This window comes from Schistosoma haematobium, chromosome ZW (assembly GCF_000699445.3).
Source record: "Schistosoma haematobium chromosome ZW, whole genome shotgun sequence".
Classification (NCBI taxonomy): domain Eukaryota; kingdom Metazoa; phylum Platyhelminthes; class Trematoda; order Strigeidida; family Schistosomatidae; genus Schistosoma; species Schistosoma haematobium.
This window is the reverse complement of record NC_067195.1, coordinates 87,124,044-87,142,398: the sequence shown is the minus strand read 5'-3', so window position 1 is coordinate 87,142,398 and position 18,355 is coordinate 87,124,044. Positions and strand designations below refer to the sequence as shown.

Below are 18,355 nucleotides of genomic sequence, written 5' to 3'. Positions count from 1 at the left end.
GGTACTTTTGAGATCTTGGTAAATTTCTCCTTTGTTCTCTGTGTCGTTTGCATGATATTTCGACGGCTTTTGTTAAGATTTTCAAATGTTCTGACGTAAGTATCCTTTGTAGCTTCATCTATTGATCCTCTGTGACGTGTTGGTATTTGAGGATCCTGTAATATCTATCAGTTATCATTAGATGCACCATTTTTCTTCCACTTTGCACAGCACATCCCGTTGTGCAGATGATTGGAGATCTGTATCTTACACTTATTGGTAGAACATGCTGACGAAGACTCTCGTGGAGAAAATACAGTTGTTCTCGAGTAGAAGTCTATCTTTTAGCGAAATTCTCCCATTTTTGAACAAGGAAACTTGTATTACACTCATATGAGCGTATGTGTCCCACCCACGTCCATCGCCTATTCCTAAATACCTAGCTAGTTTATACTCTCCCACAGTAGGTTGTTGCTGATATTTAGTATCTTGAGTAGACAACTATTTATAAATACTTGTATCTTCTTGATGATGGTTGTAGTAGTTCTCGAAGTTTTATCTCCATCCAGTAGAACTGTCTTGACATTTATATTGATATTGGTTGACAGTAGTTTTGAATCCTAGATCAGTAAGAATGCTATTATCGCTTTACCAATACTTGCTTTTACATCTTCATCAGATCCTTTTTGTTCATCAATCTTTCTGCTGATTAGGTACATGAGCAATTTCACCTCTCCCATCGTTTCTTCATTAAGTATGACTGATTTGGTAAATTACTAATATAATGCGTACTACCACGGAGTCCCATACTAGGACGAAATAGCCGTTCAGTGCTTCCACGTTTTCCATGATGGTCTAGCTTCAATTGACTCATGATTTCAACTAGTGAAATTCAATAATTGTCAAATTACATCATCCATTCACTAAACATTACAAATATGAAATCTTATATTTTAACCGCTTATTTTAAAAATAGATCACTGAGAACTTTAAATTGTTGATCATCATCTGAATAAATCGATAATCAGTTTTTTTTTCTTCACCGTTTTTGTTTTTGTTTCTGCTCAGTTACTGTCATTTTTGTTTGGTCAAATCCAATTTTTTTCTCAGCCCCCCTCCCTAATCATCAATAATCAACAAGTTAGACTTTTAAATTATTCTAAACTCGGTTTATCTATTCCAGTATTATAAATCTCTTATTTATTTTTAAGAGAGAAACAAAAGAGGAAAAGAAATTCAACCATAGAATTATTTTATTCAGATACACATAACAGAAAACAATATCTCATCTGAATGAATATATTGAGATTAGATGGTGGTTGGAGGTAGTCGACAGGAAACCCTGGACCTGGGTTTCGTGCTACTTGACACTCGTCAGCAAGGTGTACCCGTATTCTTGAGGGAACTGGTGCTCCTTGACGGATTCGATCCCGTGTCAACCAGCTTCACAGTCAAAGACGTTACCACTGAGCTATCCGGTCCGCGACCGAACTCCTGTAAGGCTGAGATGCAATCACCATTGTTTGACCACTGGGTGGTGATATATATATATATTTAGATATCTACTGAATAGCTGAATTTATGAATCATTTAAAGCTAGAACATCATGGAAATCTTGGAAGCACTGGATGGTTGTCTTGCAGTAGTGTTCATCCACGATCCTGACCCACAGGGTTCGAACTCAGGAAAAGCGGCTTATACAATATATTTAAATTGTTAATACGAATATTTTATAAGGATGGTAATATATTTATTAAATGTATACGTGGGAATATCTAATTCATTTGCAAAATAGCCAATAAATTGACGATTAATAATCACATTTATACTACTTGTTTACTTACTATAGGCCGCCCATCAGCACTCTCAGTCCAACCCTATCCTCGACAAGCCTTTCCAATTCTTTTATTTATGATTCATCATTTTCATATCTGATTCTATTTCCTCATGTAATGTGTTCTTCGAACTTCCTGTTCTCCGTTTACATTCAAGATTCCAAGTAAGAGATTCCCTATTGATGTAGTTTGATGATTTACCCAATGTACGTTCTATTCACTTCCAACATCTTTTCCTAATTTCTTTTTCAACTGGACGTTTGCTTGTTCTCTCTCTCACAGTACACTGTTACTGATGGTATCCGGCCAATGGATATTGAGTATCATGCGTAGTAGTTCTCCATGTTTCAGCTCCTGCACAGTAGGATTGTCTTGACGTTCGTGTTGATATCATTATATTAGCACATAAAAATGTTTCAAAGATATTAAAAACTATATTAGAATGAAATATGATAAGTTGTCGAGTACGTACTGGGGTGATCCATAAAATTCCTCGGAAAAAGCCAAAAAATGCTCTGAAAACTCTAAGAAACATATTATCCAATCAACATTCAGTAGAAAGTTTGCCAGAAACATCTAAAAGGAGAAAAGTCACATGTCGCGTATCTGATTGGATGATTATCTATACTGCTACTATGTTTAGTAGCCTTCCATAAATTCCCGGAAGTTCAAAGCCATCTAAAATACTATAAATACTCCAGATTTTCTGTACATAAACGAACTTTGGAGTGAAGCGTTTGTTTCAAATTTCGCAGCTTCTTTCTCGTGTTCAAGTCGCTGCGTAGGTTTAGCTTTTGCAGTTAGTAGCACGAGCTTAGGAACCGAATCTAGCGTTCAATTAGAAGACTTATCATTATGATAATGTATTCTGTACTTTAGAGCTATACTGATGTTCTGATAAGCTAGTCCAAGTTATGGTAACCACCTATAATTGGTACTACGTGTATACCCATCGAAACTGGATACGAAAATGGTAATGACAGCAATATTGAAGAAATATCCTAGTGCTTAATCAAAACTCGTAATAATCTAGGAATTGTTCTGACCTTAAGACCTTAAGACTCTCTGTTGTTCGATAACAGCTGAAGAGTTTAGAACGGAATGGTTTTTTCTAAAACAAACCTTCAATAAGTTGGATACAAATGTTTATCAAAGCTTATTTAACCATAGTGAAGTACAGTTGGGAAAACTATACACACACACACACACCAAGATCGTGCCTAAATGACTTTCCAGATTCTCAGGTTCTCTTACTATACCCTTAGATGCTTGAGAAAATGATCCTCTTCATATAAAGAATTGATTTAATTACGATGTACAGGGTATTAGGAATGATTTTATACCTAATATATCCTCTCTTTTGTTTTCAAATAGGTCAGGGCAACACATACAAAGAAGGCGGATTACATGAAATCAGTTAAATTGATATTATGGAATAAGAATTGAACTCTAACAATAATCAGTAGGAACCAGGAATATGAACTGTTCAATTTCATCATATGATCTCCGTCAATCTTAGTCATATTAGAATCTAGTACCAGTTTATGTCAACTAACATCTCTCAAGTTCACATTAGCACTATGATAAATAGATGAATGGAAATAATAAGAAATTTAATGAAAATTTGAACATGAGAACTGTATTTCAAAAGAAATAAATAGGAGGAAAGGATAAAAGCTCTGAAATCATTCTACAGTTGAAATAACCTCAAGTCGGAAAGTCTAAATCTACCAACATTTCTCAGAAATATACTTAACAACTTCATGGATGGTTTTCATAAGACGATAAGATCATTAATAGGTTTCTTTTAGTGACAAATGTACGACGAGGAAGACGGTGATAACTTTTGGTGGAGTTTTGTTCTCTGAGCTGGATGGTTTGGTCGTAGAGCTTTCATCGTTCTTCAGAACGACATCATCAGCACAAACTTCAGATAGAAGTGAAGTGTTCGAATTTCTCCATATGCGTTTCACAGTTTGTTCTGTACATCTCGACGTTGATTGGTTTTTATGATGATAACACTTGTATAACCAATGTATGCCAATCACCTGCTCAGTCGAAATCTGGAAATTCAGCTAAATATTGATCAAAAACATCTTCTTTGAAGATTAATTATCAACTAAGAATTTTCAATCGTCAAAAACTATGAAGTATATGACATCTACTTAATCCTATTATCGAACTATTTAGGATTATAGATCTATAAATTGATTAGGTATCGAATTCACGACCTTCAAACGTTGAACAAAAGCGTTTTGTTTTTAGATCACTATGGAACTCAAAGCAACTGTCAATCAATGTCAAAGTCAGAATCTTCAATACGAACATTGACACAGTCTTACTGTGCAGGAGCTGAAACGTGGAGAACTACTACGCATGATACTCAATATCCATTGGCCGGATACCATCAGTAACAGTGTACTGTGAGAGAGAGAACAAGCAAACGTCCAGTTGAAAAAGAAATTAGGAAAAGATGTTGGAAGTGAATAGAACGTGCATTGGGTAAATCATCAAACTACATCAATAGGGAATCTCTTACTTGGAATCTTGAATGTAAACGGAGAACAGGAAGTTCGAAGAACACATTACATGAGGAAATAGAATCAGATATGAAAATGATGAATAACAAATGGAAAGAACTGGAAACAATTGTCCAGGAGAAATTTGAATGAAGAATGTTAGTTAGAAACCTATACATCTCCACGAGGTGTGGTAACATCCGTACATAAGTAATTAAGTCAGTAAGTGAGTAGTTTATCATCTTATACTTTACATGTATGAAGTTAAATCAATCTTAATAGTTCCTAGTATTCACTGGTTGTTCTACTGTATGTTCTACTGTATGGAGCTGAAACTTGGAGAACTACAACAACCACAATCAAGAAAGTACAAGTATTTATAAATAGCTGTCTACGCAAGATACTCAACATCCATTGGCCGGATACCATCAGCAATAGCCTTCTGTGGGAGAGAACAAACCAACTTCCAGCTGAAGAAGAAATTAGGAAAAGACGATGGAAATGGATAGGACATACATTACGCAAATCGTCAAACTGCATCACGAGGCAAGCCCTAACTTGGAATCCTGAAAGGAAGCGAAAAAGAGTAAGGCGAGAGAACACATTACGTCGTGAAATGGAATCAGATATGAACAGGATGAATAACAACTGGACGGAACTAGAAAGGATTGCCCAGGACAGGGTTGGATGGAGAATGCTGGTGAGCGACCTATGCTCCTTCACGAGGAGTAACAGGCGTAAGTAAGTAAGTAAGTAAGCAAGTACTGGTTGTCTAATTCTCAGTTAGTTGAATAGCTAAATAAATTTAGACTAATAATTATTATCAATTCGTGACGAAGCACAATGTTAATTATCTTTTCCTCTCTCACTCTCTTTCTCTCTCACTTTTATTTACAAAATAGAAAAAAACGAAAGAGAAATACAATTCCTGACTAATCATTAATTATAAAATAATGTTGTACATTTTAGGGCATTCTATTATGGTATATATATATATATATATATATATGAGTAGTATGTACAGACCAATACGCATCCATAAATAGACGAAAGTATATTGGTTCACTTACATGTTTATACATGTGTGTATCTGAATGTATATGCTTGTGTATATGTATGTGTATGTGTATGTGTATATGTTGTTTATGAGCATAGATCTTTTTTTTCCTATCTATCTATCTATGTATTATTATTCATATATATATAAGTGTATGATTGTTGTCATGGATGCATAAATCCACAATTCATTCTTTATATATACTTCCCTTTTATTTTTATACTCTTCACTTTCATACCCTATAGACACATGCTTTTACTCATTATAATATACTACCAATAATGATTATCATTTTATGCAATATGTATATACATATATATAGATATATAGGACATTTATCATTTAACTACTACTAACTACTAACTACTAACTGTATAGAATGGGTGGATAAATGTTGAATTGAGTATTTGAAATCTAGGGAAAAATAAAAATAATTGGTCAATTTTTAAATAATAATAATCATAGTGACAATTATCACACTGATGGTAACAATAATGATAATAATAATAATAAGGGTAATAAGGATAATCATAAAACTGTATGGAATTCATGCTTAGTATCATCATCAACCAACACTATCATCATCATCATCATCATCATCATCATCATCATCATCATCATCATCGTCACTATCACCATCAACAGAATTGAATAAAGACAACAACAACAACACCGACAAAAAAGAATCCCACAAGGAATATTCATTCATCGTATTTCTTCATTGATTCATATCTATAATAATGATGAATAGTTAATAACAATGTTGTTGGATTTATATCACTGTATATAAAAAAAAGAAACCGGAGAGAGAGAGAGAGAGAGGGGGAAACATTTTAAAAATTAAACACTATGGAATTTATTTTATCATGTGGATATTGAACCAAAGATTACGTAATCATCATCATCATCACCCTAAAAAGAATGACACATAAACTAGCGACATATTTAAAAGAAAAGAAAATTAATTCTTTTTCTTTTTCTCGTTCTTCTTCTTCTTCTTCTTTTTGTTTATATTCAAGTTATTGTTCTAGAATATTCTACTTCTATAAAGTTCTTTGAATGATTAAAATATGATTAATCATATTCGTATTAGTATTGATATCAGTTTGAATGATCCATCATATACAATTCAGAGAATCTAATGGATTATATTTAATTAGTTTTGTAATTATCTTATCATAACAACTACAGTATAACTATTCATTAGACTATTCAATGAAAGAGTATTCTATGGAATAAATTCAACAGGATTAATATGGAAATTGAACTATGGAATTATTATTATTATTACTACTACCCCTACTACTACCCCTACTACTACCCCTATTACTACTACTACTACTACCACTGCTATGATGATGATGATAATGATGATAAAGATGATGGTCATGTATAATAGAGGAAATATGATCTTTAATTTCAATTTATTATTTTAATAATAATCATAATCATCATAATAATGAGTGGATCTAGACGAGGTCTTGTAGCACCACAGAATACATTTTTGGATAAAATAATCCGAAGATGTAATGGCCAATGTAAGTTTTATATTATATATGTAAAGTTTGTAATTTGCATAATGTGTATTATTATTATCATTATTATTCGAAGTAAAGATGGATAGTGGCTAGCAGTGGAATCCACGACGCGCGTTTCGTCCTAGTTAGGACTCATCAGCTTAATATACCTGTATATCAGAATTAATATTCACTCTGGAACTCAAACCCAGTACTATTTACTTCAAACACTATCGTATTATCTATTTTGCTTAGACTACTTGTAAATTAAGGCAATAGCAAGACAATTCTGACAATATACACATATGCCAATAAAAGACTGATCAATTGTAGCCCTAAACATCAATGGAAATATTCAAGTAAACAATATCAAGTGAATTTAAACTTCAAGTCATTGCATAAACAAGTGGCTATCAGGAATAAGTAGCTTAATGGATAACACGACGACATTTCAAGGGAATGTTACTGAGTTCGAGCCTTAGAGTCAATATTAACTCTGAATTACAGGTAAGTTCAACTGAAAAGTCCCAAATAGAACGAAACGTCTATTCTGAATTACACTACTAGCCACGTTCCATTTTTGCTTATACTGCTTTAGAATTAAGGCAATATTTAAAAAGGTACTACAACATCATATGCATATTGTGATAATTTGTCTTAGACCTTCTGATCCTATTGAAATAATTATAGATTAAAGCATTCTTTAGAAATCAAATCGAAGTTAAAAGTATACCATTGGTAACTAACCGAATAATCTGATTGTTTAGACGCTTATCATGAGACATGTAGGTTCAAGATTCTATCCCTAATATCATTATGGGTACATATTGCTAGGGAAACTTGTACTAGGACGAAACAACTGTCCAATGTATTGTTTGTATTACAATGGTAACTCAACTGAACCCAGTCGGTAACGAAAAAAAACCTACAAAAATCTCTTCATTAATTTCCAATAATTAATATGTTAAGTTTAATCAGTAGAATGTAGTGTGGTATTGAATCATGCGATCAATAGAAATCATAATAATTCATATGATTTTGTATTCAACACAGGAACTGTACATACGTTTAGCTTCTTTTGTTACCCTAACCAGTTTTATATGAATCTAAATCAATAGCCATTCTTATTCTATGGGGTTCTAATACTGCCTAATGGACAAATCTACTTTCTAATATAAACTCAATGGCGAGACTATAATTTATGGACGACCTTTGAACGACTCTAGACTGACTTTGAGGGTGTATACCTAATAACTAGGATCGAATGATGGTTATAAACCAGTGTGAGGAATTGGAATGATGATTCACAGTTGATCGTTAAAGTTAGAAATTAGATTCAGGGTTTTTGTCACTAAACTGACATCAGCTATAATGCCAAGACTGTATTTACCAAAATGGATGAGTGAATTTCACGCCTAAAATCTGAGACCTGTTATCTTATACCTGATTTGTTCGTCCATAAATTATAGTCTCACCAACTCAGCTAACATTTTCTTCTCACATATAACAAAGTGTGGACATACAGTGTTCTAACTGTAGTTTGTGCTGATGACGTCGTTCAGAAGAACGATAAAAGCTCTACGACCAAACCATTTAGCTCATTGAACAAAACTTCATCAAAAAGTGTCCAGTATTCTATGACATTGAATGCTATACAGACAAGATTTAGTTAAGGTTTCTTTTGTTCAATTCTCATCGAGTTTGTATTGTTTGATTGATTACTAGTTTGTTATCAAATCTAACTTCTCAATGAACAATTTCAAGAATAGATCTTGCTGAATAATTCTTCATCGATCTTTCATGAAAACATTCAAATTCATTGGTCCATTAGATTAATATCTGATGATTAGAAGCTTGAATTTAACTCATTTTCTCTTCTTACTTACTTACATCTGTTACCACACCTTGTGGAGGAGCGTAGGACGCCCATCAACACTCTCCGTTTAACCCAGTCCTGGGCAATCCTTTCCAGTTCTTTCCAGTTGTTATTCATCTTTTTCATATCCGCTAACCAGAAATAATAATTCAAAATTATCTCTTCAGTTTACACTAATTATTATTTACATATATCTCTTACTCATTCCCATAACCATAGATATTCACTATACTTGGCAAATTGTTTCATTACACACACACATACACACACATTATAATGTTACCCTGTAATAGGAATTGATCAAAAGGTACTTATTTGAGGGGGGTGTACTATATCGTTCTTAAGAACGTATACATAATCTCATTGAAAAAAGACGTGATTTGTTTGTTAATCTAGTGATCAAGACAAGAATATGATATCATATTATATAGAGATGAAAGAGTTTAGCACTAACAAAATAAGCATCCGAGGTTAACAATTTCACGTTGAATGTAAAAGTAGGAATGATTGGTTTACGGATAGTTATCAGGAGAATTCAGTGTTGTCTCAGTTTGTGAAGCGTAATGACTCTAAGACTCACGCCAATATGATTAATCAATGATAATATTTATTAGCTGGATTTGTTTGCATCCCAGCACTCTTAAATCAGTAGTGGTAAATTATATAATGTGTGTAGTCTGAATGTTGTCTTTGAAGCATTACTATGTAGCGTGGAGTCGAGTTGAGATTAACTATGAACACCGCTACCAAGAAACACGTGCCAAATAAATCAGAAGGCGTAAGTTGAACGTAACCAAAGAAACCCATAAAATCTCCGAGAAGCCAAATACCAGAAGGCAATTAATGGACCAAGTCGATGTTTATTTGCTGGCGATCTCGTGGCATCGAAAGGATACCGAGATCGTGCCAGGATACAAGCTTGGTTACAGAACGTAACCGAAATCGCGCGAAGTCACAATCAAAGTGTAAGTATAAGAATGGAAGCACAAAATAGCTGTCATTAGCACAGTCAAACAAAAGCACATTAAAAGTCACTGGTACAGTTGGTTATAATAATAATTGTTTTTATTAAACCAGTCGTGTTCTCGTGATAAATGTGAGTCACTACAGGAGCCTCCCGCTAGAAAGGGTTTACACTTTCAATAAATAGCGGTTTAAATCGTGGGACTGATCGGCTGACGAGCGATTGTAGGACGGAAGAATTGGCGAACAGGAAAGCGATCGTTGATCGTCGAGTTGCCAACGAAGGTCGTTTTCGGAGAACGATACCAGGAGCGATGTGCTGTATGTATTGCTTGAGTTGGCATGCTACACCAGAGTGGTTTGTATCCAGAATCTGAAGAGGGCGTTTGTAGGGGTTCGGACCAGAAACGCTGCAGACGTAGGACGAAACCACGTTGAGCCAAAAGACCAGAAGCGACCGTAACGACCATGTTCGAGACCAAGCGTATGCCAAGCATTCGAAACCAAAATATCGACTGAGTGCGTTGACAAGAGCATGGATGGCCAGTCCAGCTTTCGCCAAAGTTGAGTGAAGTCGACGGAACCAAACGGAGATGGTCGAAGGCGTGGGCTCGAATTGGCTTCTTTGGAAGATTTGACCAGAAGCTGAGGCGTGTTCCAAAATACGGGTCACCAATTGGTGAGCCCGTATTCCTATAACCATAGATATATGTGAGCGCTGAGATACTTCCAGGGTGCCCAAACCGAAGCAGGTGGTTTTGTTAGGGGCCATCTAAAGGTCTAATCCACAAGACAATGGAGTAACGCAAGGAGATTCAATTCCACGGTAACTGATTGGCTTATACGCCATTTGTTCCCTCAGAATCCTGGAGCCTATGTGGATCATTGGTTTGAAATCAGGGTTTTTCAACTTCCCCACCAACCCGGTTAAAGCGCCAGACATTCGCTTTTCGTCCTCTTAGTTTTTTAAGAAACACCTCCGCCACGAGAAGTCAGTAAGTAGGACATAATGAAGTATGTATTTTTCTCCTTGTAAAAGCAGTGATACGAAATCAGTAGATTCTTGTTTTCATTACATTTTCAATATTTAATCCTCTGCATTTTTCGAATTATTCGGTAACTGTTGTATAAATACATGGAATTTACCTAGATTTGATTCTCAGTATTGTTTCCGATTGTATTCGATCATAGGAGTTTTCGAAACATTGCTCGTATACTCTGGGACCACCGAGTAATTAATGCAGTTGTTAGGAAACTGGTACTAGGTAAGGATGGCAAATAAAATGATGAAGTTGAGATGTCTGGGACACGTGTTACGTATGCCCAACCACCGACTGCTTCGACGTGCGATGTTTTATGGTGTAGGAGTAGGTTGTAAGAAAGCTATGGGCGGCCAGACCAAAACGTGGAACAAGTCAATGAAGTCACAGACAAGTGGACTGAACCATGTTTGTAGGTGTAGACTACCTGGTTTGGATCCGCGAGATGATAGCAACTGATGGTTAGAGACCGTGAATGACATGGCTCAAAATCGTTTGCAATGGCACAGGTATATCCACTCTTTGTGTTCTCTCAAATTCTAATCTTCTGAATTCTTCATATCCCTTTCTTTTTACTCTTTCCAAATTTATTTCACTGTTTTATACTCTTTAAATAACATCTTCAAATCCTAATGTTTCCGATTACTGCTTATAGTCTTATTACCTCTACCACTATGGAATTTGAATCGACAATTGTACCTGTGTGCTAATGTGGTATTGCAACTTGAACTGATGTATGTACTTACGAAGTTCTACGTTGTTGCTAACTGACTGACTGACTGATTGTTTAGATTGTGTGCTGCTGATTAATCTTGAAATACAATGACTAATTATTAAAAAATCAGTACGTGTTCTTTTATAAATAAAAGACCATCAATTATCCATACTATCCATATTATCTCATATTTTCCCACCAATTTTAGTGTATACTACTTATATCTGTCGATATAAGTAGGTAGTATAAGGTTAGGAAGATCAGATTGAAGAGAACTGGAACAGAGAATAATTGTAATAGCAATGAAGAAACGATGAACTTTAAGACGAGTGATGGAGTATGTAATGTATGGTTTAAACATTTTATCAACAACAACAAAAACTCTCTGTAACTTTGTATGAAACAGTATTTCATGTTTCTCTAATTTAGTTCTCGTTCAATACACTATGATCAATGTTTTCATGGTATACAATTTCATTACAGCACTGATGTTCATATGAAGTAGTTTACTTTCAAATGCAGTTTTATTTACTATCCAAATTGTTTAATAAACTTGTAAGCGTGTGAAATATGCTTAAAATTTATTCAGTTATGAAACAATATGGTTGACTTGATTCATCTTATAAAATTATTCTCAAAAGGGGGTTTTATAGAGATTATAATAAATTAATAGTTGAATTCATGAGTCAATTAAAGCTAGACCATCATGGAAAGCCTGAGAGCAATAGACGACTGTTTCGTTCTAGTATGAGACTCCTCAGTAGTGCTTATCCACGACCCCGACCTGCGAGATTCCAAACCAGAACTTTCGAACTCGAACGCGAACTCTTGACCTCTAGATCACTGGACCGACATCCAACGGTGTTAATGTCTAACTTCGACCAATCCACGAAATTGAGCCACTATCCACTATCGTCTTCAGTGAGTTAATATCTCACAACAGACCGGATTAAACTCCACTAATCACAGTTCCTTACTAGAATTTCGGGAAGTACATCTTGAAGCCAGTTACTAGTGAGCATGTGATCATCATTATCATAAGGTGGTTTTGTAGGGATTATAGTAATTTAATAGTTGAATTCATGAGTCAATTAAAACTAGATCATCATGGAAAACCTGGAAGTACTAGACAGTGGTTTCGTTATAGCATAGGACTCCTCAGCAGCGCTGATCCATGGCCGTTCAGGACTCCCAGGTTTGCCATGATGATCTAGCTTTAATTGACTTATGAATTTAACTATTAAATTATATAATTATGTTTTATTATCATTGAATAGTTAATACTTTGTTCACCTTCTTACAATCATAATTACAGTTGAACATGTTAACTTATTATTTTCATCGTTCTTCGCTACTTGTTAAATAAATCATTTCAATTCTATTACTGTACACATAAATTATGTAAGGAATACACACATGCACACACACACATACACTCAAATGGAAACAAGTATAAACAAAGTATCACTGACAATTGAATAGTTCAAATGATTTATGGCGGTTTTACTGAATTTAAAATAAATATGAAGTGTTGTTATGATCATTTTATGCATTATTGATGTTATGATATTGTTACAGATAGCTGAGAAAGTCATGTACCCACGATATGTTATTTATTCATTAAGTCATATAGATGATTCGAATACTATTCATTATAAGCAAAAATGGATGATGGTGACTAGCTGTGGAATGCAGTTTGACGCTTGTTTCATCTTATTTAGAACTCTTCAGTTGCATGTACCTGACTACTAGAGTGAACAACAACTCTGAGATTGAGGAACATCCAAGTGATGAGTCTTAATTAGGATGAAACGTGATTTAAACGGGATTCCACTAGTAGCTACTATTCATCTTTGTTTAAATGAAAGTAATCATTCACTGAATTTTGTCGTTTGTATATCAGTTAAATAACAGGTAATCCATTTAATTGTTGAGAAATCGTATCAAACAGCTGAGTTAATAATTCGAGAATTCTTCAAGTAATTCTATCACCAAATATAGCAATTGTTGATAGAATGTTTAATGAGTAAAATGACGTGAGAGTTCACGTCCAGGAATTGTAATTAAACTTAACAGAAGTGTCGGAAGGTTAAACTGTTTTTATTATCAAGGGAGTTAAAAGTTAACCGCTGAATACTTTTTAACATAGTCTTTTAGGTTTACTCAATTACTTACTTTTGATTTGTTACCACACGTCGTGTAGGAGCACAGACCGTCCATCAGCACTCTCCAGCCAACCCTATCCTAAGCATTTCTTTCCAGCTCTTTCCAGTTTTTACTCATCTTTTTCATATCTGCTTCTATTTTCCAACGTAATGTGTTCTATGGTCCTCTTCTTTTCCGCTTCCCTTCAAGATTCCAAGTTAGGGCTTACCTCGTGATGCAGTTTGGTGATTTCCACGATGTATATCTTATCCACTCTCAATATACTCTCCTAATTTTCTCTTTAAATGGAAGCTAGTTTGTTGTCTTCCATAGAAAGCTGTTGCTGATGATATCCCACCAATGGATAATGAGTATCTTGCATAGACAACTATTTATAAATACTTGTCCCTTCTTGATGATGACTGTAGTAGTTCAGCCAGTTTCAGCTCCGTACAGTAGGACTGTTTTGACGTTCGTATTGAAGATTCTGACTTTGATATCGGTTGATAGTTGTTTTGAATCCCATATGTTCTCCAATCGTAGGAATGTGGCCTATACTTTGCTAATCCTCGCCTTTACGTTTGCATCCAGCCTGTTGATCTCGAAGTTGGGCGTCTACTAAGTCTTTCATCCGGTTCAGCAAAACTCTGTTAAAGACTTTCCCTGCTATTGACAGTAGTGTAATGGCTCTGTAGTTTTCACATTTGTTCAGATCTCCTTTCTTTGGAATCTTGATGAGGTGTCCTTCTTTCCAGTCCATCGGCACTTTTTCCTCATCTCCAACCTTTTTGAATAGAGAGTAAGGCATGTTTGTATTTACTTCGATGTCTGACTTCACTGCTTCAGCTGGTATATTGTCGGGTCCTGCTGCTTTCTCGCTCTTGATTTGTCTGATGGCCATTCTGATTTCCTCCGTCGTTGGTGGGTTGACATCCATAGGAAGATCTGAGTGTGCTGCTTCAATGTCCGGTGGATTCATTGGAGCCGGCCTATTCAAGAGTTCCTCAGAGTACTCTACCCACCTGCTCCTCTGTTGCTGAATTTCAGTTATTGGTTTGTCTTCATTGTCTTTGACCGGTCTTTCTGGTTTACTATATTTCTCTGCTAGTTTCTTCGTTGTATCGTAAAGCTGTTTCATATTTCCTTCTCTTGCAGCTTCTTCCGCCGTCGTTGCTAGTTCTTCCACGTATTTCTTCTTGTCGGCACTTACTTGTTTGCTTCTATAAACTCAGATTGTTCTTGAAGTTTCTCTGCTCGTGTTCGGCTGTTGTTAATTGCTGTCTTCTTGTTCTTCCTTCCTTTGATCCTGTCCAGTGTTTCTATAGAGATCCATTCCTTATGATGATGCAACTCCATATAGTCGAGGTGTCTTGATGTTCGTATTAAAGATTGTGACTTTGATATTGGTTGACAGAGGTCCGTTGAACTATTGAACTACAATAGGCAGTTTTCTTCTTGAAGGATTAAGTTCTCATGAACATACCCTGTAAAAACAAGTAAAAAAGCGAACCTCAATGAATTCATCATATTTTTACAAATATCACCATAGTAAAACTATAATTTATGGACGAACCAATCAAATATAAGATCATAGGCTTCGGATTATGGAGCGAAATTCACTCATCCATTTGACTAAATAGAGTTTTTGACATTATAGCTAATGTCAGGTTGGTGATAAAAACCCCTAAATCTAATTTCTAAACTTAATTATCAACTGCAAATCATAATTCTAATTCCTCACACTAAATTTATCACCCACATTTGATACCGGTTATTAGATGGACACTCTAATAGTTACTTCAGAGTTGCTCAAAGATCATCCATAAATTATAGTCTTATCATTTTGTATCTTCTTTCTCTTTTAAAGGATAATAATTAAATTAACACCAAGTGAATTGTTAATCTTTAAAAAAGTTTTCTATCATAATTTAATATTCATTTGACCCTTTCTTTTCATGTGTAAATTCTTAAGAGATTTCTCCGGAAGTTTAATAATCATCATTGAAGTATTTAATCATATGTTGATTCTTTCATAATTGCGAAGGTAAGTATGTGAGTGAATGTGTGTTTCATGTCAAAAAGAAAAGCAAAACCATCTAGTGTAGTAAGCAATACAAGCCAAGAAGAATGATAATGAGATAGTGGGGAAGATTTGTAGATCAGGTGGATGATTTTGGTGGATTATTGTTCTCTGAGCTGGATGATTTGTTCGTGGCGCTTCAACATGAAGTTTGTGCTGATGATGTCATTCAGAGGAATGATGAAAGCTCTACGACCAAACCATTCACTTTAGAGAACAAAACTCCACCAAAAATGAATGTTAGTTACTAGTAGTGGAATCCAGGATGTAGGTTTCATTCAATTTGAGACTTGTCAATTAGATGTTCCTGAATCTCAGAGTTGATATTCACTCTGGGACTCAAGTAAACAATACCAAAATGAATTGAAACTTCACCTCATTGCACAAGCAAGTAGCTATTAGGACTCACTGGCTAGATGAATGACACGATGTCGTTTGAAGCGAACGGTACCGAGTTCGAGTTCCGGAGTGAACATCAAATTTCGGATGCGGGTACGTTTAGCTGACAAGTTCCAGTTAGGATGAAATGCGCGTTCAGAATTCCACTGTTAGCTGCCATCACTCATCTTTGCTTATAATTTTTGTGAATTATAGCAATATCGAGATAATACTCTCAATATGCAGATATTCCAATAAGAGACTGATCAATCACAGTCTTAAACATCAATGGGAAGATTTAAACAAAACAGTAATAAACTATTTGAATGCTATTTACTAACTGAACTAAAAAGAATTTCATCTATGTGTTATAGTTAATTATAACAGTCATTTCCAGATAATGTCGATGATAAGTCTCTGATTAGATCCTGAAGGAAAGTAAATCTATTTTAAAACTTCATGAGGGTAAAACGTGTTATGATCACACAGATATTTACATGTTAGTTAGACATTAACATCATTGGATGCCAGCTGACTCAGTGGTTCGCGCATTAGACTGATGGGTCCTGAGTTCGAATCTCGCAAGACGGGATCGTGGATGCGCATTGCTAAGGAGGAATCCTGTACTAAGAAGAAACGGCCATCCAGTGCTTCCAGGTTTTCCATGATGTTCTAGCTTCAATTGACTCATGATCTCAAATATTGACATAATGGAGTACTTAATAAATTGATTAAATTTAAGAAAAAAATAATGGCGACTCAAAAAGAAAATGTATTTTTTTGTGATGAATTTTTGTTCTTTGAACTGGATGGTTTGGTCGTGGAAGTATCATCTCGTTCTTCTGAACGACATCATCATCATCAGCAGCAGCAGCAGCACAAACATCAATTATAAATGAAGTGTTCGAATTTCTCCATACATGGTTCACAGGTTGTCCTATACACTTTGATGTTGATAAGATCTTGTTAACAATTCACTTTTACATGGAGTGTGTGCTGATAATGATGTCGTTTAGAAAAACGAACAAACCATTCAGCTCATATAACAAAACTCCACCAAAATCATTCACCTGAATTACTAATCTTTTCCATCACAACAAAATGCACAGCACGATTTATACTTCCAGTTTATGGAACTTCAGGAATTTTAAAAAAATTCAAAAATGGTTTTCCTTTTTTCACAAATTTGCAAAAAAAATTTTTTCTTGTTTATTGTCATGATGATGCTTGAATAAATGAAGAGAAAAAAATAGTAACTAAGGTCAACAGTGGTTATTACGTAATAATATTGATTCTTTTGAAAACAATGAAAATAACAGAAATTACAGTGAGACTATAATTTATGCGCGAACCAATTAGATATAAGATAACAGGTCTCGGATTTTTGTGTGAAATTCACATATACATTTAGGTAAATAAAGTTTTGACATTATAGCTGATGTCACTTCTTGATGGAAACTCGAAATCTAATTCATAACCTTAACCACCAACTGTAAATCATAATTCTAATTCCTCACACTGGTTTATAACCTTCATTTGGTCCTGGTTACTAGGTGGACACTTTCAAGGTCAGTTTAGCGTCCCTCAAAGATCGTCCATAAATTATAGTCCATTATTATCCTTTAGTATGTAGTGTCAGTTACTATATTAACTCAATTTATTTTATTCTATTTTCTGGATAGGCCAATATATCTATTTTTCTTGAGTTACATTTTGACTTTGTTAATTATTCGTTTATCAACCTTGATTACTTTTACATGAGCATATCTGTGCGCCCTTCTTATCCTATTCATCACATGCCTGTAACTTATTTGTTGTTCGGCTATAAATATCGATTAGCACTAAGATAAATCGAGTTGGCCCACACGCCCCCTTCACTGCGGGTCGTTTCGCTTCACTCTCTTCACTTCTTTACTATGATCGTCCGTCCGAATCAACAATTGTATGAAATATACATATTCAAAACTTCATTCTCTTATTCGACTTATTCGATCCCGTTATACACTAAAGCGATTTAAGTCGATGATTATATATCCGATCCAACTGGAGTTAGATATTGGGTTATTAAAAGTAAACAGTTTTATTAGTTGATTTATCGATTATTAGTTTTTTTATTTAGTGGCCCTATATCTGACTCTAATAGAATGGTATGCTGAATGTCATTGAAATATACGTTAGATCAATCCTCGTATGTAATCATCGTGCCTAACTGGCGTTAAGGAATAAAGGAATTAAAACCAGTCCAATATAA

General features: G+C 34.8%; 1 protein-coding gene across 1 annotated transcript in view; it reads left to right on the top strand.

Annotated features, from left to right (window-relative positions):
* The first annotated feature begins 6,451 nt into the window (after window positions 1-6,451).
* MS3_00004654 (uncharacterized protein) overlaps window positions 6,452-18,355 on the top strand; it is a 105,633-nt gene continuing 93,729 nt past the window's right edge. The window contains exon 1 of the mRNA XM_035731112.2: window positions 6,452-6,928. Within this exon, the coding sequence (XP_035588535.2) occupies window positions 6,850-6,928 (79 nt within the window). The 5' untranslated portion in view covers window positions 6,452-6,849. The remainder of the gene's footprint in view (window positions 6,929-18,355) is intronic.